At 41.5% G+C, this 26,764-nt stretch overlaps 1 protein-coding gene across 1 annotated transcript in view; it reads left to right on the top strand.

Moving 5' to 3' along the window:
• Positions 1-23,188, top strand: part of LOC144506409 (glutamate receptor ionotropic, kainate 1-like) — a 367,974-nt gene extending 344,786 nt beyond the window's left edge. The window contains exons 15-16 of the mRNA XM_078232482.1: positions 5,023-5,273; positions 22,303-23,188. Of these exons, the coding sequence (XP_078088608.1) occupies positions 5,023-5,273; positions 22,303-22,458 (407 nt within the window). The 3' untranslated portion in view covers positions 22,459-23,188. The remainder of the gene's footprint in view (positions 1-5,022; positions 5,274-22,302) is intronic.
• The last annotated feature ends 3,576 nt before the right edge of the window (positions 23,189-26,764 follow it).

Here is a 26,764-nt window from a genome sequence, read left to right as displayed (position 1 = left end):
CCTCGGGTGACTATCTGTGTGGAGTTTGCATGTTCTCCCTGCGTCTGCATGGCTTTCCTCCGGGTGCTCCGGTTTCCTCCCACAGTGCAAAAATGTGCAGGTTAGGTTGATTAGCTATGGTAAATTGCCCATTCTGTCAGGGGGATTAGTAGGGCAAATACATGGGGTTACGGTGATAGGGTCTGGGTGGGATTGTTGTTGGTGCAGGCTTGATGGGCCAAATGGCCTCCTTCTGCACTGTAGGGATTGTATGATTCCTCTTTTAAGACATTCCTTAAAATCTATCTCTTTGGCCAAACTCCTGGTCACATGTCATAATATCTCTTTATGTGGCTTGAGATCAAGTTTTGTTTGGTAACGCTTCTGTGAAGTACCTTGAGATTACTCCTGCTAAAGGAATAAATTCAAGTTGATGTTATTTTTCTGATATAATCTGATGTTATGATTCTTGAATTCTCCAATTTTTCTGCCATCTTGGTTTACTGCCAAACACCAAATCATCTCCAGTTTCAATGCTTGTTCCTTTGATTTCAAAGCAAACTCAATTATGGAAGGTCTGGTTCTCTAAACTAATTGTTTAGATTAGTACATTCTTGCAATTATTTCTAATACTGAATTTTTCTTAATTTGTGCAAATAGTTCCATATCAATTTCTTTGCCTATAGAAGTACCTAGTTACTAATTGTATTTTCTTTGTAGCTTTCTTATTCCCAGTTGCCAAAGCTAAATATCACTTTTTAATAAATTTGAAATCCTCTGTCAATCTATCCCTTCGATCAGTCGATCCCATCTAATGATTTTGAATTTACATTCCAGTTTTAGCTGTCCCAATGTTGGCTCTAGTTTGTCAATATTGCAGTAACCTCTATCAATCATTCACCATTTTATTTTTCCATCATGCACATTTTTCCACCCATAGCCAGTTTCCAAAATGTACACTTCCAATACTGGGTCATCCACTGGGGCTATCAGTAAAATATGGGTGCACTCCTCTAAATTTTCTGTCTGTTGGATTTAATTTTAATGTGGAAAGTGTGCCCACAATTTCCAAATACATATTCCAGAGGGAGAGACTCGAAGCTGGAAGTACTCATTTCCCACGTTCCCTCTGATCTTAGTTAAAGTGGACAGCAACAGTTCAAGAAATAGGAAGGTTTTGCATCTTGCCAATTAGGTTACAATATTTCCAGATGAGGTGAAGGGACATTTTTCATTCCTCTCTCCATTCTATAAATCTGCGCTGCTTGCTTCCCCCATTTTGGTGCAAAGAGCTCCTTGGGATTCTTTACGGTGTAAGTGAGTGTTTGAGCTGCCACTCCTTGGCCTATACGGTCTGTTTTGATGGGGTCCATGGGCGTGGGTGTGAGTAAGACTGGTGGTTCCACTGCATAATCATCACATCGGAAATTATCCTAGGGGTCGACCCTGTCCCCACATTTACTTGCGGGCTTCATCTGTCATGCCTCCACAACATATTTGCCATCGAACAAGCCCCTTTGAGCAGGCAGTAGAGACTTCAATTTGTCACCGTCTCCATCTACCCATCGATCCTCAAAAGGGCACACCATACCCCTTTGAGCTGAGAGTTGCAACTTTAACTTGTCTATCTCCCTCGGATGCTTTGTATGGTCAGTTTATTTCTGACTCTGTTCCATGTTTTACTTATTTAAGACTTTCACAGCAGCCTGTGAGTCATTACACCTCAGCTCAATCTCCACAATCCTCCAATTAGTTGCATCTCTTCCTCATACAGCTCTCACTCTCGATGTGCTTTCTCAAACTGCGTCTGTAACTGCCTCACTTAACTATAACATTTGAACTTCTATTGTTCATGCCATGTGTCAGTTTGCTGTTTTGCAGCAGCCAACTGCTGCTTCAGTTTACTGATCTCAGTCTCTTTCTCACACAACCCCTTCTTACAACTGGTTATTGCTGTGGTATTACTTAACTTGGAGACGTGCTTCCCTTGTCCCCTCTGAGCTTCTTCCCAGTGTTGTTGATCAGTGGGTCCCTGAACCCTGAAAAACATTATCAGCATATTCTACCTATTTTGGTCACTTGCCATTCAAATACTCCTGGAATACTTCGCCTTATACTTCGCTAACAATTTTCTATCTGCCTTTGTCCACCCACGTCATTTGATTCGACACTGTGTGACCAACAAATAGGCAACTTAACCATAGACCACCAGGGACACCAAATGTTGCCCTCATCAACTGATGCCATGGACAAAGACTCTCAAATTCTCGAATTATTGACAACAAATCTCCTTTATTGTACTCTACCAAGTTACTACAAAATTACACCAGGCATCAAACTTCTTTGTACACAAAGTATTTAACCCCTAACTTACTTTGGTGCAAGATAACTAACCTCTGACCTATTCTGTTATACACACAAGTATTCAAAAGGTATCAAAACTTCACAAAATATCCAAACTTGTGACTTAGACTGAGAGATACTAACCATGGCAAGACAAACTGATCAGATTCCCTGCTGATGGGTTTTGTTCCAATGTGTCTGAGTCCCAGATTCGGAGTCTTTCTTCTACAGTAGTTGATCCCGGGTTACTGCTGCCGATGTCTCTGTGCCTCTTCTCCTTACAGAGATCGTTTTCACATTGATCATGCTTCCAGCCACATGCTCCAAGGACAAGCACAGATCAATCACTATCTTTTTGTCACAAATACTGAGATTCGTCCCTCTATCAGAGGGTCGTAATTCTCTCAGGAACATGGCGCATAGGGATCTGTGTTCAGTCACTGTCTGTTCAGACTTAGCAACAGCCACAGTCAATTCCTGTGTTTGTGCCATAGCCACACATCCTGTTCTTTGCTGCTCCCACAGTCCTGAGCCTGATACAGAGCGAGCTCCTTCAACCATCAGGTTTTGATACTGTCTTGACTTTGCTGGTGTCTTTATGAATACCCATCAAGCCACATATAAATTGATACCAATTTTCTTGATGTATGTTTATGTAAATGTACTTCATCCTTATGAAACTCTGGAGGTAGCGTTGTCACATATTTCTTAGTCTTTCCTTCTGCACTAAGCTTTCCTGGTGCTCTAGAACACATGCAGATAAAAGAACTCATCTGTAAACTTGAGCAGGCAACCTCTTTTCTACCATAGTGGAAAAGCAAAGATATTACAAGGCAAAAGTCAGATCTGTAGCACCCAGTTTTTGGGCATTATAAGTGCTCTTAAAGGTCCAAAATAGCACGTGTGGTGCAAGTGCACACTTCTGGAGTGAGTCGCTGTAAACACATTGGTAAAGATGCTAGCACGTGATGAGCATCTGCCAATTCTATGCAGAACAGCCAGATCATGATGGCAATCAGCATATAATGCCGATTTCGTGCAGGTGCTGCCCAATCATAGAAACAGACCTAAAAGTAGACATTTTATAGCAAATAGCAGACATCGGAAAGCAGGTTGGGGTGCATGTAAGTTTGGTTCCTGGGAGGGTGGGGAGGTATGGTGAAGGGACATGCCCGGTGCCACCCTTGTAGTGCCTGGGCTTTGTTGCCAGAAATGCCCCCTGGCACAGCCCAGACACTGCCCCTGACATTACTCCTGGTACAGCCCGGGCACTGCCTCCTGGCACTGCCCCCAGGGGAAGTGTCAGTGGGGACTGCTGGAAAGGGGAGACTCAGGTGGGGAGGTCCGTGAGACAGGGTTCCCCATGTCAGAGGGTGGGGGTACCGAGGGGGGGAGGGTGGATGGGGGTATTGGTGGGGGCATGTATGGAGTGGGGTGCATCCTTATTTTTGATTCTTGAAGATCGGGGCACCCTTCTGCATGATTTTTTAAATTGAGCTTCAAAGAAATCTGGCATGAAAAGCCGTCATTGGATTCAGTAGGCTACATATCACATTTCTCATCTAAATTAACACTCAGTTAACAAATGAGAAAAATGTTTTTCCTCATTGTTCAGCCCTTTGATATCAGGAATCTGCCTCATGGCCATTCTTCACACCACCTACAACACTTGGACACCAACTTAATCTGTGTCTGCATAATACTCTGGTCAGATCACATTTTGAAAACTTGATCACTTTCAGACTTGATCATGACTAAATTCTAATTTATATTTTACTCTTTGTTACAAAGTGCAAAGTTCTATTGGCTTTGGTGATGGTCACTGAGCAGTGTTTCAACATGTTAAACATCGACTCTAATGTACTTGGGCAGCATGGTGGCACAGTGCTTAGCTCTGCTGTCTCACAGCGCCTGGGACCCAGGTTCAATTCCGGCCTTGGGTGATTGTCTGTGTGGAGTTTGCAATTTCTCCCTGTGTCTGTGTGGGTTTCCTCCCACAGTCCAAAGATGTACAGGTTAGGTGGATTGGCCATGCTAAAATTGACCCTTAATGTCAGGGGGACTAGCAGGGTAAATACATGGAGTTATGGGGATAGGGCCTGGGTGGGATTATTGTTGGTGCAGGCTTGATGGGCCGAATGGTCTTCTGCACTGTAGGGATTCTATACTTTGCAGTTCTTTGCATTAAATTTCACTTGTGAAATGAAGTTCTATCCCCTGACATGTTATTCCTTTTCTGTGGTTTCTAAATCTACTGTCCCTCCTGGTTTGCTATGACCTGCACAATTTGAGCTCTGTGTCTGGAGTTTACGAATTCATATCATTTTTGTAAATTAGCAACAGTAGGAGCGACCAATGGATAGTTTGCAGCTCCTAAAAATTGAATAAATCGGTTTATTTAAATCGGTGTATTTACACAGTTCCAGAAAAAGTTGAGCCAGAATAAAAATTGAACGAATGAATCAGATTGTTGGGAATTCATCCAAAATCCAGTCATTGCATGGCCCCCTTCGAATTCATTCAAGGAGATTAATTTTAGTGCATGTTTAAAAATAATAACCCTACTTTGAAGAGAAACACATCATACGGGTTTAAAAATAATTACCTAAACTATCATGAAATTTAATTTCCTGATCATTCTTTCTCTGAACCAAGTAATATTCCATTATGAGTTTGCTGCATCTATGTTTGTTCTTTTAGGATCTCCATACAGAGATAAAATCACAATCGCTATCCTGCAGCTTCAGGAGGAAGGAAAACTCCACATGATGAAAGAGAAATGGTGGCGTGGAAATGGCTGCCCAGAAGAGGATAACAAAGAAGCAAGTGCCCTCGGTGTTGAGAATATTGGAGGAATCTTTATCGTGCTTGCTGCTGGGCTGGTTCTCTCGGTCTTTGTTGCCATTGGTGAATTTGTATACAAGTCCAGAAGAGACAGTGATGTTGAACAGGTACGTTGGTGTTTTTTTGAAGGTAACAATGTGAACGGTGCAATTAAACATGACTGCCGTGGGGTCTGTTAATAAACAGAATCAAATTTAAACTCAATGCAAGGTACAGATTTGGCCACAGCCATTGAGTAACTTTCTAAAATATACAAATATACAGCAGAAAGAACTGAAACTAGAAAGTAACCACGTAACATAGCAAACTAATTGGTCCAGCTAGAAGATCTTACAATGCAGAATTGAAGAGTGCTGCAACTTGACATTTTGCCTGCAAATCTATTCATGGGGCAAAACCCATTCACAGGTCAGATATGAAAAAGAGTTTGCATATCAGTGAAGTTGAGTTCCATTAATGTGCCTTAACTTATAACGGTGGTTCAAATTGGCCTCTTGTGCCAGATTAATAAAGAGTAGCTTGGTTTGCAAATACATAGGTATGTTGTGAGGTGGAATAATAGAATTAGAAGTTTCATTTTATTGTACAGTACTTAATATGGTATCTTTATATAAAATGCAGTGATTTCTTGGGTTAGTAGCAGGACTTTGTAAAGCTAGGCTGCTCTAAAATAGTTTCTATTCAGCGAAAGGAAACAAATAAGTTTCAACAATCTCACTTTTGTGGGAAACAGTTGAAAAAAACCGGTTAAAATTTTTTTTTAATTTAAACTATTTTGAGCTTTTTAAATAATAACCAGTGCACAGGATTTATTTTTACACATTTCCTTTTGTAAATGTTCATTAGTCACAGGACGTGGCCTTCTGTTGTTAACAATTACTGAAGCCTCAACTAGAGAGCAGCAGTGTCGACTACAAATGACACCGTAGATTGTGGCGTATAAGTCAACCCAGCGTTTAAGGCGATCCCCTTTTTCAGTGCCAAAATGCACATTTAGGCTCATACTTAGCGCATAGGTTTACCCTCCACCCCAGCAACATTCCTCAGATAATCAATGCATGATTAAGGCTATACTCATAATAGGAGTTGGCTTCAATTTTGCAGCTCAGATATATGTTTAAGATTATACTCATCTTGTAAGTCAATGCATGAGATTATGCAGGTGATGTGGTCGCGTTGCCAAGAAGATGCTCAAGAATTTATGACATGCCCACAAAGAGCAGACATTGCAGGTCAGTCGATGAACAGAAATGGATCTTCCTGCACCAACACTGCAGTTCACATTTTATGCTCAGCATATAAGTCGACTCCGTTTTTTGGAAGGATTCTTCAGTCCTCTTAAGTTCAACTTATACATTGCGATCTACGGTAACAAAACTCTGCTTTTTACAGCATTTGCTTTGATTTTGTTAACATTATAATAATATTTTTCTTTGAAAATTAGGGAACAGTACTGTCAGAAGACAAGATTCTCTTCTATTCGCACTGTCACAATTGATGTTTTTCATCATTTATCTCTATGAAACGTACATGGCCCTTAAAAGAGATGTTTAAAAGGACTCGAGGTAACCGGTTTGGGGCTCTGCGTACTGTTATCTGCACAGATCATGGAAATGGGTCTTTTTTCTACTTTAAAACATACACTTTCTCATATATTGCAGTATTTTTATTGGTTTGCCTTGACTCCAGAAAATAAATGTTTGTGTTCTGTCTATTGTTCACATCTCTATTTCTGTCTCATTCACTCTCTTGCTCTCTCTCTCTTTCTGTCTCTGTCTGTCTCATTCTGACCCTGCTCTTTCTCTTACTTACAACCCCAACTTTTTCAACAGGCTTAGCAGAGTGGAGAAATGCTTTTCTTTATGATCCAGATATATGCACTAAATTAAATGTTTATGGTCTGCACCGAATTGTAATTTTGAATTGTGTGGAGAGCAGTGTTCCAAATGACCGTCATGTTCTCAAATGACCAAATGAGCAGAATGTTAGCGTCTTTGCAATCAGCTGGAAATTCTGCCCAATAGAATATTTATGTATTGCATACCTTGCCTGTTGCAATGCAATTCTAGCAACACATTAACTGCAAATGACGTGAAGCACAATTTTTCAACTTTTATTTTAAAATCTGGAAGTTCCCAGGCAGTTCTCTCGACCAACTCTATTATTGGTAATACAAAATGTCCCCAACAATTAGCAGGGCTTTGCATTCCCCCGATTTGATGGTAGCGAAGATTGGTGGTCTAACTCAGTGCTGCCTACTCGCAGTGTGACTGCAGCTAAACATCAGGTTCACCTTTATCGATGTGCAGTGGCACTGTGGCTGATTGCAGTGCTCTTTCATGGGGATTCTCAGCAGGGAGCTGCTGTGATGCCATCAGGCTCTCCAAGCTGCCAATCACATATAAAGGATTTTCACAGAGCCTGCAACAAGAAACTAAAAACTGCAAAATAAAACCACTTTAAAAAATGCTTACATCGAGCAAGTTAAAGTTTGGGATTTAGAATTCATGCAAAAAATTGATTTTAAATTCATTTTAAAAATCAGCTTAAAAATATACTGATTAATCATGTAACAGCATTCCACAATCATTATTTTTTCAGCACCATTTATTTTTTTCATCAAATATTATTAATCGCATTACCCCCAAAATAGTTACCCCTGATTGAAGAAGATGTAACTGCTTAAGGGGTTTCAAATGGTGCTGTGAGAATGGGAAAATTGAAATTCCCATTATTTCAGTGATAGTTGGCTCTGGGGGAGTCCACAAAACAGCTTGTGTCAAACCTTTTGATTGTCTGACTGCAACTTCAAGATGTCATGCTAACCTGTGTAAGTCTCACATCCTGAGGACTAATGATGACAAAACACTGATGGTTCAGCGTCAACCCTCACCCTGTCCCTGCAAGTTCCAGCCCCCGGTGCTCTACAAGGCCAAATTACCATTTCCAAATCCTCTCAGCATCATCTAAATGTTAATACATCGAAAGCAAACTATTGTATTTTGTTCCCATTGCGGGTTTTACTTTGAATAGCTTTGAGTAGCTTTGAATAGTGCATTCTAATTGAATTATTTTAAAGTGACATTTCTGCAGTATATGGCACTTAGCATGATCATCTGCTTCAATAAAGTGTGTTCATTTACTTCAGTTTTGAGTTAAAGCCATTCATACTTTCTGCTCTTGCTGTTTAATTTTCTGTACTTTTGTCATTTTCTTTGCGATCTCTTGTGATTAAAGGTATTTCTACAATTTTTTATTGCATGCAAGGCCTTTTGTTTCTTTTATGGATCACAATGTAAGCAAACTCATCCATCCTACTCTACATCTGGAACCACCATTTCCACAGAATTAGAATGTGGCAAACTAATCCGGGAGGAGAGGCGATTGCGAACACAGTCCTCCATCCACACTGTTTAGACAAAGCAGTGAAAGGTTTGTGCATAATGTACTTAAGGTGTTAAGAGGCAGTCGTGCACATTGTCTTTCAAGGAGAAATATAAAGGGACATCATTGGCAAAGCAGCTGCATTAAATAAATCGGAGTTGATATCCTTAAAGGATTTACTTTAGCATCCAAATTAAGCCTTCTAAAATAGTTTGCTCCAACTGATGATGTCTTTAGAGTAGGACATCATGACAACCCTGATTTATTTTTAACATGCGGCTAATATGAATTAGGATAATTCCATTTTAACCAAAGTAGTCGACTTAACATATTTCAACTATTTTCTTTGCAAACAGGTAGATGGAGAAGTAAACATAAATTGAAATAATCATAGATTCAAAGTGCACACTGTATGCACCCAAGGAGACAATTTGGTCCATCCACTCCACCTTGGCTCTCTGCAGAGCAAACTAGTCAGCCCCATTCCCCCACTCTATTCCCTTAGCCCGGCAAGTTTATTTCACTCAAGTGCCAGTGGGCACGGCCACCATTTCCACATAGTTTCTGCTGATCTTCCACCGTAATTACAGAGGTTGATGAGGTGAACTCTTGAGGAAATTTCCAGCAAACGTGTCTAACAAGTTGCCAGTTTACCCCACGTGCAATAACCAACTGCAACAATTTAACACTGCATGTCCCATTTAATCAGTATTAGTACCTTTGACAGGGGTAGGTTTGAAATGGTTTCTCTTTATACTTTTTACGGTGTTGCTAATATTCCCTGAGCTACTGGCAATACAATATCAGTTAATATGATGGGAGTTTGAATGGATGGCATAAGTATATACGAACTACAGTCAATACTACTTGTTGGTTCGCAGTTATTTTCATAATTCTCTTCCCTTAATCATGAATGATGATGATGACAATACGTAACCAGCATAATTCAGTGGAAACTCTCAGCAAATGTGGCCCTTCAAGAACAGAGTGTATCTTTTCCTTACATAATCATCTTCTGAATTGATGCAAGCTCCGTATAATCTTTTCTTATTGATTTTTCTGCATTTGTTACCTGTCACATTCGTATGAATGTCAATGCGAGAAACGAGAATCTCTGTTCAACAGTTCGACAGTTTTCATTATATTGTGCAAAAAAATACAGAGTTGATCCAGACAATTGTTCATTGTGCCCAAATGCAAACATGATGTTAAGAGCAAGGAGATATCATTCAAAAAGTAATAACATTTTGGAAAACGGGCAGGCCAGTAAAACATAAATATCAGCACAGTGTTCAAGGGATAATTTAATGTGATTCTAGAAAAAAGAAAAGTAAGTGAGATTGATCTATCTAAAATGGTAGTCTACATCAGGGCTAATTATTCTTTCCTGTTCCTAACAATTCTTAAGTTTTTGATTTTTAATTTATATCAAGTTCTGGATTTAAAAGATGCAAAAAAAAGATGGAAGGCTTTATCTGTCTTTCAGTGCTATCAATCAGCCAGTGTTTTCAGTGTCTGACACTTGATTACAATTTTGTATCACGTGATTTTTAGATCAAAATACTGGCTTAAAATGCTTGAAAGGCTAAAGAAATCCAAGAAAAGATTCTTTCCCAAATGACTTCAATCCATCAAGTGCATAGAATAATACCATTTTATCCTCTTTTTACCACCATCGTTCTGATGGGAAAAATGTTGGTATACAAGAGAATAATCTGCATTTGAAGTGGGACATTGATGTCTAATTGTCTTTGAGTTGGAATTCCTGACCCCTTCAGAAGACAAATGCTAAAATGCTTCGCTGACCTCGATATCTGTCCATTTAGGTTATCAATAGTCATTATGAAACTTAAAAGGTAATAGTGCATGCATCAGAGTCACATCAAAATGTTGACACTTTGATGGAAATAGTGGCCGGGATTCTCCAGTCTCGTATGCCCTACTGCTGGCGAGAATGGAGAATTTGGCCCTTAGCGAAATCTCTGTTCATTGCAACGGGATTGGAAAATCCCAGTGCGGGTAAGGTCGGAGAATTCCAGCCAGTATTAATCTCAAATGACAAAATAGCTATGGCCAGCAACTCAACACTGGAAACTTTCCATGACTTGGGGCATAGTGATGACCTTTACCAGAGTTACCACCAGAGAGTCTGACAAGAATCAGCAATGTTAATTCTAGAAGAACTAGGATTTTTAATTGAACATTTACAACCCATTGTACAAGCGGGCAAACAAGGTTCCATAGAAGAATAGAAGTGGTCCTAGATTTTCAATGTATTTCCTTCAAAATTGCATAGTAAGGCAGTTGGTTAGTGCAGTCCTGACACTGCTGAAATAGAAGGGAGATGTTTCAGTTCAAAGCTCAACAAATTTCAATATTAACAGACCTGAGGAAATCCAGTGTGTTCAACTATAAAGTGACAAAATCCCCCAACACAGACATTCGCACAAAAATAATGCAAGTTTTCTATTTAAATCAGCCTCTTTCATGACCTTAAAACATTCAAAAGCACTTTACAGCCAATTACATACTTCTGAAATGTAATCGCTGTTGTAACGGCAGCTGCAGGTAGATAGGGAAGACATGACCTTGAAGCCTACTCCAGAAATGATTTTCAAAGCTATTTAAACCATTCATATAAGATAAACCAAAAACGGCTGAGTCAAACTGATTCGGAAGATCATATACACAGAATAGATTAATTTCACAGTGTGGCTCAACAAGATGTGACTCTTTCTCCATACTGCAATCTAGAAGCCATGGAAATATATTAGTTCATGAAGATTGTTTTAGGAGTCAGCCCCAGTGATTGCTTGGGCAGAAAATATTTAACTGTGATAGACATCAGAAGGTCTGTAAGATAAAATGCCTGCTTATGAGATTTCATATATCAACATAGCACAAGGCAGCAGTGTTAATCTGTTAAAATGTAGGTTGCATGCACCTCAGCTACTCAAATTCATCAGATCCGGTAAGGTTTGAAGATTAAGAGGAAACTTAATTCTGCCCATTGGCCAGAGCAGTACTCAGCTGAAGCATCAGTCTTCAATGGGATACATTTTAGATCATGGCTCCAAGGTATATAGGGATGTTTAATGTAAATTTTGAAATGAAATTTTTACTCTCTACAGGCAAAGGAACTAAAACCAGGGCTTCTTGGATGATGCAGGAGATAGAGTTTATAATGAAACAAAAACAAAGGGGTAGCATAATGCATTTCAGGTGAATTCTGCAAGGTAGAACCAGGCCAAGACAATAGGTTGAAAGGGGAAGTGAAGAGAAAAATATGACCGGTCTCTCAGCGCCAGGGACACAGGTTCATTTCAGGCCTCGGTTGACTGACTGGAGTTTGCATGTTCTCCCCATGTCTGCGTGGGTTTGATAGAATCATAGAAACCCTACAGTGCAGAAGGAGGCCATTCAGCCCATCGAGTCTGCAACGTTAACAATCCCACCCAGGCACTATCCCTGTAGCCCCACATATTTACCCTGCTATAAGGGGCAATTTAGCATAATCAATCAACCTAACCCGCACACCTTTGGAGTGTGGGAGCAGCCGGAGGAAACCCACACAGACACGAGGAAAATGTGCAAACTCCACACAGACAGTGACCCAAGCCGGGAATCGAACCCGGGTCCCCGGCGCTGTGTCGTCCGTTTCCTCCAGGTGCTCCGGTTTCCTCCCACAGTCCAAGGGTGTGCAGGTTAGGTTGATTGGTCATGCTAAATTGCTCCTTAGTGTCAGGGGAAAAGCAGGGTAAATACGTGGCGTTACAAGGATAGTGCCTGGGTGGGATTGTTGTAGGGATTCTATGAATCTATGAAAAAGGAAATATGGGAAAACAATGGAAGCCATAAATCTTCTAACGGCATAATTGTAAAAGGTTATTAAGGGAGTGATATATAGTTAGAAGCACAGAGCAATGCTAGAATATTTATGAGTACTTTATATTAGTGTTTACTAAGGAAGAGAATGCAGAGATGGTGGAGGTAATGGATGGGATAAAAATTGATGGAAACTTTGTTCTGGAAAGGCTGGCTATGTTTAAGAGAGAATATGTTGCCTAGTCCAGATGGTTTGCATCCCAGGTTACTAAAGAAAGTGGGAGTGGAGATAACATAAGGACTGGCCATGATTTTCCAATCTTGCCGAGATACAGGGTGGTGCCAGCGGATTGGGGATTGGCTAATGTTCAAGAAAGGGTTAAAGGACATTCCTCATAACTACGGGCCAGTTAACTTAATATTACTGGTGGGTAAGGTTTAGAAACACTAATCAGAAAAAATTAACAAGCACTTGGAGAGGTTTGAGTTAATCCAGGCGAGACAGCACGGATTAGTAAAAGGCAGAATGTGTTTCACTAATTGAATATTTTGACGTTGTATCTGAGAAGGTTGATGAAAGGAATGCAGTGGATAGATCTATATGGATTTTAGAAAACAATTATAAATTATCACAAACAGGCTGGTTAACAAAATTGAAGCTTATGATATAGGAGGGTCAGTGTCAACTTGGATAAAAATTTGGCATAATTACATAAAACAGCGAGGTAAATGATTATTTTTCAGATGGACGATAGTAGATAGTGTTGTCCCCCATAAGTCAGTGCTAGGACCACTTTTTTTGATGTATAATAAATGTCTTGGACTTTGGAATACAGAGTAAAATTTCAAAACTTGCTGATGATACCCAATTTGTAGGTGTGACAAGCTTTAAGGATGATACCAGTCGATTCAACAGGACATAGATAGGCTGGTAGAATGGGCAGGTAAGTGGCAGTTGAAATTTAGTAGAGAGAAGTGTGAGGTGATGCAAGTTGCAGAAGGAATAGGGAAAGGCATTTTGTATTTAGTGGCATATTTCTAGTATGTAGAGACAGAGGAGCTTTGGAGCTCACCTGCATAGTTCTTGGTGGTGGGCAGGAGAGTCGTTAGCTAAACATATGGAATCATAATAAATAGAAGTATTGAAAACAAAAGCAGGGAATCTGTGCTGAACCTTTCTGAAGCTCTGCTTAGGCACAATAGATGTATTGCTTCCAGTTCTGCTCACCACAATTCAGAAAGTACGTGGATGTCCATGAGAGGCTGCAAAGGAAATTTACCAGAATGGCTCCAGGGACGGAAGAAATTAGTTAAAAGCTTAGTTTAAAATAGCTGGGGGCATAGGAGATTGAGGGGAGATTTGATAACAGTGTAGAAGATGATAATGGGGTTAGATAAGGTAGAAAAATAAAGAGAGTTCTCATTAGCTGCTGGTATGAGGTAAGAGGACACAGGTTCATGGTTTTAGCAAAAATGGGAGAATGCGAGGAAAACCTTTTCATGCAACAAATGGCAATGATGTGGAACTCGCTGCCTATGAGGGTGGAAGTGGAGGTGATGAATGATTTCAAAAGGGAATTGGATAGTCACTTGACGGAAATAACCTTGCAGGACTACATGGATAGTGGGGGCTGGGACCTATTGGTTTACCTTTCATGGCATGGACTTAATCGGCCAAATGACCTCCTGCTGTGCTGTAATGACTGGCAGATTTGTTGGATGGATTCAATGGTAAGTAGTGACTCTAAATATAAAAGCTGATTGGATTTACTTACGCAAACTGAACACCTTTCAGTATCTTAAAAATAAAATTATTTATATATATTTCAAGGGCAACAAAAGTCCATCAAGCTCATCTGTTCTCAGCCCATCATTGACAAATTTACTGCCATATAACACCTCACCGTGCTACCTCCTTTCTGATTGGAGGAAAGCGGCTTTTGCACAGGTCAACTGCAGGTTCAAACATTTCTATGGGGTCAGGAGGATATCCACCAAAATCTCACAATTCAAAATGCTCAGATTATTCCCCCAATTGAGATTAGATTCAGTGGACCATATTCTTCCAGTTTTAACTTTGATCCCTTTTATTGAGTAGGGAGACAACAGATGCAATTCTCTGGGATTGCCGATGGTCTGTTGAATCGGGTAGGATTCTCGCCACGCATCAAACCCATTGCGAGTTTCCTGGACCACTCACCCTGATACGATCAGGTTCTCATACAGAAACAGATCAGAACTCGATCCATCTCATTAGCGAGATTGAAGTGGAATGTTGCAGCCTCCTAGGATGCTCCCACCCCTGCAGATGCCAATCACTACTGGTCCTGAACAGCAGAGACCAAGTGTCATGGACTCTAAAGGGGAGCAAGGAGGGAAATACCAGTTTTAGCTTACAACCATGGTGCCCATAGGCTATGAAGTTACTGCCAGGCTACCGGGAGGAAGGCTGGGTGTCGGGGGGGGGGGGGTGTCGATGGACCTGGGGGATGTGGTTGGCTTGGGCTGGGGAGAAGGGGTTGACCTGGGGGGATCTCTCCCGGGATGGGGTTTGCATGGTTGGTCCTCGCCATGTAGCCCGAAAATTCTCAGCATGTGAACTTCAAGCAGCTTTCAGCTTGACCTGGAGACTTACATCTCTGTGGCTTTGAATTGCTTTGAAATCCTTAAATTAAATAAACATTCATGCCACATGAACATTAAAAGTCTTTGATTTGACAGCTCCAGCCCATTTTAAAGCAACCATTAACTCTATTTGTTTATAGAATCACTTCATGCCCCATTAACTTTCACAACCCTTTTAATTGACGGGTTCAGGCTAATTCAAAGCAGGCAGAGGGGTTATTTATTTACACAAGCTCTTTCATGGCTCGTTAACTATGAAGTACTTTCTCTTATGAACAGCTGTGTTCTCCAACCATGGTTTTTCTGTAACAGAGAACACCTTTCATCTAAACTGGTTAAGAGGGAGCAGCAGGTGTTCTCTAACCTCAGTTTTTTTTCATGGTCGATTATCTTCATCTCTGAAGTGGATTACAAAAAGGGCAGGTGCTATGTTAACACCAATTTTTTTAAGGTGAAATTTATTCTGCCTGAACATGATGCCAGTACTGGAGGTGATGTTTCACCATGCAAGCAGCTGGCACCACTCAAGGCATTGAGAAGTAGGGGTCCCTCAATGAGGACCTTGTCTCAGCCACTGCACAAATCTCTGGATAGACAGGGATCAGAGGGGCTCGGAGGCCTTTGTGACCCTGGATGGTCAGGGATATGGCTGCACAGCTCTCAGGCACTGCCGCAGGCGCACTGGATTTGCCAAACTGGTAGTGAAAGGTTTGCACTGCCAGGTTGGAAATGTCAGGGTGCGAGAGGGGACTGTTAGGTTGGCTCTTCCAAGGGGGAACCTGAAGGAGGTGCAGCCTTTGGCGACCCCATAGTGGAATGTTGCTCTCTTGCGGTGGGGGAGGGGAAATGATGCTGGTGAGCAGAGGTGGGGCCGGGGGAGGAGAGGTTTGGGTCACCCTGATGCCTGCATTGTGGGGGGTTGGGAGGTGACCCAAGCATTTAGTGGTGGGAGAAGGTTGCCCCTGTGTGTTGGAGGATTGGGGGTGTTCCCCTTTTCCGCAGGGTTGCATGATTAGCATTTGGGGGGCGGGGGGCCTGTTACTGTTACTTGAGATCGGGGCATCCTTTAAAAACGGCACCCCAATCTCTGAGGAGCAGAACCTGTCAGTGTGTTTAGGCTCCGCCCCTCTCAAGGCCAGTGCAAATCTTGCCCCTCCAAAAAATGTCCAAGTGTCATTGAATAGCACCTGATTAGCGTTACCTCGGACAACAGGAAACATGCACTAATCCTCTGGCAGATCTAAGTGACCTATTGTAATTATCTACCAAGGGAGACATAAAACATTTTTGAATTTCTTTTCACACTCAAAGTAAATCTGCCATTTTTCTCTCTAATAGCCTTTTAATTTAACTACCACCTATCCCTTTGTTATCTTTTTAGTTGTATCTACTAGGCAAAGGGCACATCCAACTTTGACATCGTTAAAAACAAAATAACATTTTTGTCCAGCATTTCTACCATATCTTTGTCATTATTTATAAATGTCCCCAAGTAATTGGGGGGGAATCAGGATATTGAATTTGATAATCAGCCATGATCATTATGAATGGCAGAGCAGGCTCAAAGGCCCGAATGGCCTCCTCCTTCTAGCTTCTAATCCTGGAATGGTTATATTTGTACCTTGACTAACCCTTAACTCCTAATGCAAACAAAAGTTGCTTTCCTTTTGTCATGCCTATTTTATACTATCCACTTCTTTAGGTTCAGTTGTTGTCTTTCTGATAGATATGTTAGTCAACATTAAAGAAAGAACCTGCACTTAATACCATACCTAATGTGTCCCTGACTGCTTCACTACCAATTTCTTATTTTTCACATATAATCAGCCAATGCAGCAGCCAATTTCCATATGACAAAGGTCCAACAAATGAAATAGTCCGCCAATTAACCAGTTTTATGGTTGCAGAATATTAGCCATAAGACCTGAATAATGCCCTGTTCCTATTTAAAAAGTTCCACAGGGTCCTTTATAGTCACCCGAATAGCTAGGGATACAATCAGTGTAGCATCTCATCTGAAATATGGCTGGCCCAATTTTAGCTCTTGTGCATATGGGTTTTGAATTTGTTAAAATCTTGCCCAGCTTCTCTGACACTCCCTCAATGCTGAACTGGATCGTCAGCTTGCTCTATGGTCAATCCCTAGAATGATGTTTGAACCACAAACTTCTGCTTCAGAAACAGAAATGTCACCACCCGAGCCAAGCATGTTTTGATGCTGTTAAGAAAATTCATTTATAAACAAACTATTTCTTTACCTTTCAGAGATTCAAGCTCCAAACTTTTCCTCAAGAATGCTGATTTTGATAGCTAATGTTTTCTCACTGGGTTGTGTCCTTTCTCCTGAGAGAGACATTGTAATAAATGCATGGATAACCATACCACTATCTTTATATTGAAAAATAATCAGCATGATTGTACACCATAGTAAAGAATGGTATGACTCAATTCTTCCAATATGACCTCCCATTACACAACACACATTTCCTCATTAACGAGATTTACAAAATAGGCCACTAACTTTAGCTTGTCCTGGTAGCTAAGGGCTCCTGTTGCAAGCACTCTCTGATTTTCATCATCTTTGGTTCCACAGTTACACAGAAATGAAAAATAACCAAAGATACTGAAATATCCTCCATAATTGGTTTGGCATCTTCACCACAGAAGTAGATAGGCATGAATTGATGCAATGCCACTTGGTTCGTTCAATTCATCACTGAGAAGAAATGCCAATTCTTCTCATCCAAACTGCTGAATGTTAAATACTGCCACCCTTTTAATTTGCAATCTGCAATTCTAATCCCGGTTCAAATTCCCTACAGTTCTAAATTTGGGGAAATTTGCTACAAATATACTCCCAAAGTCACTAGACTCTGATGGTTTGTGTACCTCCTTGAGCAATCTGACCATGTGACCCAGCGACATCAAAGTGTACGTCATCGATCCTATCTATCATTCTTTTGTCAAACCTGCCACATTTACCTTGACAGACACTCATCATCTCACACATACATGAATACTGCAGTTATTCTACAATGTCCCAGTATGTCACAATAGTCATGAGCCCTACTTTATTCTTAGTTCATTCCCTGCTGTTTCGATTTGCCTCCTTATCTGAAGTCACTTAATTCTACACTGATACAAATCCTATGTGGAAAAGAACATAATCGAGGTAGTGACGATAAGCAGTTCATAGAATTGTAGAATCGTAGTATTTTACAGCACAGAGGAGGCCATTCGACCCATCGTTTCTGCACCAGCTCCCCAGCTAGTCCCATTCTCCAGCCCTATCTCCTTAGCCCTCTCAATTCATCACTTTCAAAATATGTATCCAGCTCTCTTTTGAAATCTCCTATAGAATCCATCTCCACCCGACAGCGCATTCCAAATCCCAACAATTCCTCAACTTACTCCTAGCTCTTGCTCACCATCTTGAAATTGTGACCTCCTAGTCACTGATGTACCAACCATTGGAAACAGAATGTCCTTCTTCACCCTGTCAAGATTGTTCAGAATTTTGAACACCTCAATAAGGTCACCTCTTAATCTTCTCTGCTTCAAGGAGAATAATCCCAATTTCTATAATCTTTCCTTGTATCTAAAATTCTTCATTCCTGTTTTTTTTTATAGAAACCCTACAGTACAGAAAGAGGCCATTCGGCCCATCTAGTCTGCACTGACCACAATCCCACCCAGGCCCTACCCCCATATCCCTACATATTTACCCACTAATTCCTCTAACCTACGCATCTCAGGATGCTAAGGGCAATTATTAGCATGGCCAATCAACCTTTCCCACACATCTTTGGACTGTGGGAGGAAACTGGAGCACCCGGAGGAAACCCATGCAGACACGAGGAGAATGTGCAAACTCCACACAGACAATGACCCAAGCCGGGAATCGAACCCAGGTCCCTGGAGCTGTGAAGCAGCAGTGCTAACCACTGTGCTACCGTGTCGCCGTGAGCTGTTATCATTCTCGTAAAATAAAAGCAAAATATTGCAAATGCTAGAATCTGAAACAAAAACAGAAAATGCTGGAAAATCTCAGTAGGTCTGACAGCATCTCTGGAGAGAGAACGGAACCAATCTTTCAAGTCTGTATAACCCTTTGTCAGAGCTGTAAGGGTCATCCAGACTTGAAATGTTGGCTTTATTCTCTCTCCACAGATGCTGTCAGACCTGCTGACATTTTCCAGCATTTTCTGTTTTTGTATCATTCTAGTAAATCTCCTTTGCTCTCTCTCTCTCTCTCTCTAGAGCTTTAATATCCTTTCTTCAATAAGGTGCCCAGAACCGAACACAATACTCCAAATGTTGTCTGACCAATGATTTGTAGACCTTGTAGCATCACTTCCATCACTTATACTCAAAGCCTGTATTTATAAACCCTACGATCCTATAAGCCTTCTTAACAACTGTTTCAACTTGCTTGGTCACCTTCAGAGAATTCTGCACTTGAACGTCAAGGTCCCTTTGCTTCTGTACTTCCCTCAAAGTTGTACCAGTGAGCTTGTATTCTTTCCTCATGTTTCATCTACCAAAATGCTGTATTTCGCTGCATTGAAATTCATCTGCCAGGTGTCTACCCATTTGGCTAACTTGTCAAGATCACCCTGAAGTCGTTCAGCATCATCCTCACAATTCAAATATTCTCCCTAACTTATTATCAGCTAAGGATTTCGAGATTTTGCCTTCAACGCACATCTCTAAATTCTTTATGTAAATTATATAAAGCAAGTATCGCAACACCAATCCCAGGGTAACACAACTTTCAACTCATCTCCAGTCTGAGAAATGCCCATCTATACCTACCCTCTGTCTCCTATCTCTTATGATGTGGAGATGCCGGCGTTGGACTGGGGTAAACACAGTAAGAAGTTTAACAACACCAGGTTAAAGTCCAACAGGTTTATTTGGTAGCAAAAGCCACACAAGCTTTCGAAGCTCTAAGCCCCTTCTTCAGGTGAGTGGGAATTCTGTTCACAAACAGAGTTTATAAAGACACAGACTCAATTTACATGAATAATGGTTGGAATGCGAATACTTACAACTAATCAAGTCTTTAAGAAACAAAACAATGGGAGTGGAGAGAGCATCAAGACAGGCTGGAAGACAGCCAGTAAAACTGGCTGTCTTGTCTGGAGACAATACACATCTTTTTAGCCTGTCTTGATGCTCACTCCACTCCCATTGTTTTGTTTCTTAAAGACTTGATTAGTTGTAAGTATTCGCATTCCAACCATTATTCATGTAAATTGAGTCTGTGTCTTTATAAACTCTGTTTGTGAACAGAATTCCCACTCACCTGAAGAAGGGGCTTAGAGCTTCGAAAGCTTGTGTGGCTTTTGCTACCAAATAAACCTGTTGGACTTTAACCTGGTGTTGTTAAACTTCTTCCTATCTCTTAGCCAACTTCTAATCCATGCAATCCCAAGCATTTCTAATTTGCTAACCAACCTGCCATGTGGCACCATATCAAATGCTTTTTGAAAGTCCAAATATACAATATTCATGGCACTACCCTTATCCACTTCCTGTGTCACCTTGTCAAAGAAATTTGTCAAATATGACCTGCCCTTGACAAAGCCAAGTCGACTGTCCAGTATTAACTTAGATTTCTCCAAGTGTACATTTGCTTACATTATCTTATCCCATATATTTTAAGTACCTTAACATTGTTTTAGTAAATAAGCTCATTGTTGAATATATTTACATGAATTGTTATAATTTTTACTTTTAATATAATTTGATATTCATGTTTGGAGCAATCTAATATAGAACATAGAAAAGCTACAGCACAAACAGGCCCTTCGGCCCACAAATTGCGCCGAACATGTCCCTACCTATTAGGCTTACCTATAACCCTCTATCTTACTAACTTCCATGAACTTATCCAAAAGTCTCTTAAAAGACCCTATCGAATCCGCCTCCACCACCACTACTGGCAGCCGACTCCACGCACCCACCACCCTCTGAGTGAAAAACTTACCCCCTTACCCCTAACATCTCCTCTGTACCTAAAAAAGGTTTAGCACCCTAAACCTGTGACCTCTTGTGGCAACCATTCCAGTGGTAAAAGCCTCTGAGAATCCACTCTATCAATACCTCTCAACATCTTATACACCTCTATCAGGTCACCTCTCACCCTTCGCTTCTCCAAGGAGAAAAGACCTAGCTCTCTCAACCTATTCTCATAAGGCATGCCACATCCTTGTAAATCTACTGCAAGACAAATTTCTCAACCAAGTACCAGAATAAATCCAAGTTTTGTTTTGATCTGACGTTCATACACAGGTTTTCCCAGATCTGGGGGTCACGTGGGTGGATTTTCTGCCATCTAGTTGAGGGGGAACTGGCCAAAGGAGACCACCTTCTGTATTGCCCAAGCATGTCTCTTCACATGGTCAAATGTTTTAGCTTTGGTTTATGTGGAGGCATTTTTCTGCTGTGCCACCTTATTGTTCCATGAGCATTGCACACAATGGGTGGCCAACCAATACGAGCAAGAACACTAGAAGATATTAAAATGTCGAAAACAAGCATTGTTGTGCATTATTCCATTGCGCAGAACTGGTCTTTGTGTTATTTGCTTCATTCCAACATTACATTATTTTTTTTCACTCTGGGCTATTTTAACTTTTACATCTGTCAGCGCATGTTCTGGGTTGTTTTCATTAAGTTACCTTGTTTTCATTAACACAGACTGCTGAGGTACCGGCTGCAATGGGGCGGAGGGGCCTCATGTTCCCACTAAGCTACACGCATGTAAGGCTATGCAGCAGTCTGGAATGTGACCCGTGGGCCATTAAAAAAAATGAAAGAGACAGGACATTGAGAAAATCGGAACGTGCATAACAAAATATTAAAGAGAGCATTGCTGACCATCCCGCTCCCATTATATACAAATATCCACTTGATTTTATCCCACTATTCAGAGACCAGAACTCTTGTCTCCACTTGTCTGGAATGGGATTTGATCCTCTGATTCAGAGGGAAGCATACTAAGCTAAGGTTCACTCCAATTGCCATTAATAAATATTATTTCATATGAATTATAAGGTCAACCTTCTGTGACACTCTACATGGGGAGTTATGATCAAGTGTTTTTCTGCAGTACCAGGCTGAGGAACATCCACATCCAGTGCTGGTGACAACTTCACAGGCAGTTTCCATTAAAAATATAGAGCAGATAAATTTATAATGAATGGGTTGACAGGAAGTGTGTACAGATACGAGACTTGTAATATTTTATACAGTGATGCCCAGTACAAAGAATTTATTCATGCTCTTATTTCCTAGTGCTTTACGTTCAGCACAGTGATCGAGGAGCTTCGTATTTCACTTAGGTGTCATAAAAAACTGAACAAAAATTCCAGAACCAGAAGAAAATATGGGTTGTCAAGCATCCTCATGTGTCATCAAAGGCGAATTATACGAAAAGAGACAATAACATGAAGTCGGCAACTGTACTCTCAGCAGCCGCAATCTGCAATCATTGTTTACCTTACGGACAAGATTGTGGATTATTGAACTTCTTGACAGGCAACACAACATTGGGATTGAGAGTCACTTTATACTGATTTTCTTTTTCTAAATTATCAAATGAAGAAAATGTGAAAAATGTTGTGATCAATCTTCCTTTTCCATTTACAAAAACGGGGTTGTAACTGATGATGCCAGATAAAGGGAAACTACAATTGAGAGCTTAATTTCGTGCAAGCACCCCTGAGAACAAGAAGCCATTGTAAGACATTTCCTCTTGATGCTTTAATGTTCAGTTACATGAGCTTTTTGAATCATTAGTTAAACATAATAAAGATCACATTTCTCTCTTCCCTAATCACTGCCACCCCATTACAACTGCTGCAGACTGTTTATCAAACAACAAGGTTTAACTATTTTGAATTATACAGATTCCTACTGATCCACTTGTTCAATCACTCTTCTACAAAATCTTGGAACTGCAGATCCTTGTTCTCCATCACAATGTTTGCTAAGTGCAATCTCCTATTCTTTTTCACCCAAAGCAGAATGATGCGCGTGTTCTCTGCCTTGGCTCTAGGATGTAAGGTTCTATTGGAAACTTGACTTTGTACTAATGAGGTCCAGTGGTGCATTGGATTTTACTTCATTGTGGGAACATGTAAACAATGTACAAGCAAATTACACAGTTGTTCAACTACTCTGCTTAGTTAACGTTCCTTAAGTTTAGCTGCATAAGCGTTCAGAGGGATTAGGATTGACCAGTTTTGGCGTTTCTGCCTTTTAAGCCTTGATTTAATCTGTTTTTACTTCTTTCCTGAATAAAAAAAAACACACACAATGGCTTTTCAACCTGATTGTACTGTCTTCATTTCTTTTAATGTATGAACAACACAGGATGTTAGAATAATACAACACAGGAGAAGGCCATTTTGTTGAACAATAGCCAATATTGGGAAGTCTGAATCATTTACAGGTTCACATCTTAGTAGCTGGTGAACTGTGAGCGCCAAATGGGCAATCCACAACAATTTTCCAACAGTGGGAGAATAGGAAATCAGTTGGCTATTACAATGAGTCAATCAGTAGACCAGACTAACAGGAAAGGGAGGGAGTTAGTGGGTACTGGAGGGGTGTGAGCACAGACTCTTCCTAGCTACCCATCCCTCCCCTGCCAAAACAATTCAGGTCTTTTTGTGAGAGTCCCTCATTGTCTGATAAAAGTGTGCACTGTGCACACTTTGGCTGGAATTTCCCACTCCCAGACTAAGAGCAGGATTTTCAGCTCTCCAAATTTTCCCACTCTGGCCAACTACGATGCCCACCAGTATCGAGGCAAAAAATGCCCCCCCCCCCCACACACAATTTGCTGTGGCAGGAGCCGGAAGTCAGAGTGACTTCTGCTGCAGAGTTGGGTGGGAGAGCATGTCGAATCATTAATTATGCAAATACAAATTTTCTATCGAGCTGGCAGGACGAGCAGAATGTTGCATGCCGTGGTGTCATGTCCAGCTGCCATATTTAAAAGGCACCGAGACAGCAAGTCATTCATCGCACCAGGTCTTTATGAGACAGAAAATGTTTATGAGCAGACAGCAAGCTTTGGCACACCCTTCAGCAACGCCTACCTGGAGAATCCCCTTCAGGCCATCAAGGAAAAGCTGGACGTCCAATTCTCCAAAAGATGGCAGTAGAAGGCCCATTCATCTGAGCACAGCAGCCTGGGAGGAGGTTATCAGTGTGGCCAGTGTCTGTGCGTTGCAAGAGAGGACAGACCTGCAATGCAGGAAACAGATGGATGATCTAATCTATGCCACTATGGTTGTGAACCTTCCACCCACTCCAAATTCACATCATTAAGTTTGTGATTCTGTAATGGGACATGGACATCACTGGCAAGGGCCAACATTAGTATTGCCCATCCCTAAATGCACTTCAGAAAATGGCAGGGTGCCACTTTTTGAAACACTGCAGCCCATGTGGGGTGCGGTTAGGGAGGTAACTGTTGGGATTTTTGCTTAATAGCAGTAGTGAAGGCACAGCCATGGGGCGTGGAGTAGAGGGTAACTTGCAGGTGGTCCCAATGCATTTGCTGCCTTTGCCCTTCCAGCTGGCTGATTTGAGCCTTGTAGGTGGTAGACAGGCTTTAGGGAGTCAGAAGGCCACAAATTAGCAGCCTTCTCTTTCATCAAACATGCTCATGGTCCATCTATATGTCTTTATGCAGGAGCAGATAGCACTCAACAGGAGGGAGTGAGAGAAAACAGGAAGGGGAATACCTGTGTTTTAGAACCCACACTCAAATTGAGCAGCAGGCTGCATAGCTGACAGGCGAGGATCAAGCGAGGCCAGCCTCTCCCAAGAATCTAGTGAGGAAGCAAGCATTATTCTGAGGGCTTTCAGAATGATTGATCTGTGCAATGTTAGTGCCAGACTTGACAGTCACTCATTCTTCCTTTTCTCCATCCCAGGTGCCAGCAGGAAGAAGGGGGAGGCCAGTCTCTGCCTCAGAAATAAGACCTGGCCCCCAGGAGATCTTGGAGGAAGATCATCACAGAGTTCACCTGCGCCCTCCACTAACCCAGACGCACATCTCGGTGGGTCATATATTTAGTTTAGGGTCAGGGTCACACTCTGGTAGCCACCTCGCAGACACATATCCAAGTAGGAGGAGGTAGTGACAGCCAAGGTCTCTGACACTCATACTGCAGCAGGTCTGGCTCAGAGGGTTCTCATTACAATGACATCCCAGGAAGGTGGAGAGCTGCTGTTCGCTGTGAGCTAGGGCGGGAAGTTGAGGTGCCCCATGCCCCTCTCGCCTAGGCACTGATGGTACCAGCCATGGCCACAGCGATGTTGTGCAGGTCCGAACACATAACCTGCAGAAACCTTTCAACTTGGGTCTCCATGGTGTCTGCCATCCTCCCCATTGAGACCTCCACGCTTTCACATACCAGAGCTACAACATCAGAATGCATACGGAGGGCTTCTCCATTTCTCATGCCAACCTGTTGAAGGCTTCTGATACATCTGACTAATGTTCCAGTGCATCTCTCAGAATCTCCAGCAAATTTTCTATGGCTGCTTCTAAAGGCTTGTCTTGCCTGCTCCTTGCCTCTGACTTGGCTGGGGCCTTTTCTCCAGCATGAGATCCCAGGAAGGTGGAGGTCCATCTCCTGTGGTGCTCCCCAGTACTGGAGGCAGTGTTGACTGCCCAATAAGCCTTGAAAGTCCCTGGTTGGGGTCACACCATGTTTTCGAAACTGGGTAACTGAGTGGTGTAAATTCCCACTGGCAAAGTGGAAGATTTGACAGGTGTGCATGATTCCATCTGTTGGGGTTTTAATGAGCATGCGTATAATGCAAAATGGGTTCCCGTCAAGCGTCAGCGGAAAAATTGACCCACCATGAAAGTCAGGAGAGGAAGATCCCGACCGTATTTTCCATTGTCAGGACTTTTAACGTGCCACCATATCTTTGCCCCGCCTGCCACAAAACCCATCAATGGCAGAGGGCAAAGATTCTGCCCAACATTTTGGGTAAAGCTACTTTTCATGATTCAAACTAGGAGAAAACAAGTGAAGCGGACACTTAACAGAGTGCAAATCCACCCCACTGTGTTAACTCAACATTATTACAATAATGCAGCCTTTCTTCATGGCTTTTCCCTACCTGGTTGATGTTCTGCAGCTACAGAGCCAAAAATTAAATTCTTTCATTAAGCATTTCCATCACACTGAGGAAGCTTTAGGTTAAGCCATATCCAACAACCAGTTCTGAAAAATCTGCTCATATTTTGACAGCTGTGACAAATTCCACCACGACAGCTGAGTCAATCAACAACATTCTAAAACAACCAAAAGCATTCTAAATAAAACAACCCACAACACTCCAAAATAAAAGGTCAATATGTCCCATCACCCAATATTCATTCAAAAAATCCAAGATTTGGATCCTCATCTTCGCCAAGAACTAATCTGTTCTTTCCTGGGTGTTCTTCCATCTTGGGTGTAAAGTTTTGTTGAATTCCATGCATTAGTTTTTGAGATATAAGCCGGAATTTTACCACCCCGCCCGCTGCGGGAATTGGAACAGGAGAGGGGCAGACAATGGAAAGGTCCGTTGACCTCAGGCGGGATTTTACAGTTTCAGGATGAGTGAGGCCGTGAAATCCCGCCCATATTGTTTATAGACAAACAAACAGGAACAAGAACATGACCTCCATCCACCCTTAATGGTGGAGATAACGTCATAGCACTGTCCTAACTCACTTTAATGA

The sequence above is a fragment of the Mustelus asterias genome, chromosome 17 (assembly GCF_964213995.1).
Source record: "Mustelus asterias chromosome 17, sMusAst1.hap1.1, whole genome shotgun sequence".
Classification (NCBI taxonomy): Eukaryota; Metazoa; Chordata; class Chondrichthyes; order Carcharhiniformes; family Triakidae; genus Mustelus; species Mustelus asterias.
Note: the sequence above shows the minus strand (reverse complement) of the source record. Positions and strands in the feature narration are given on the sequence as shown.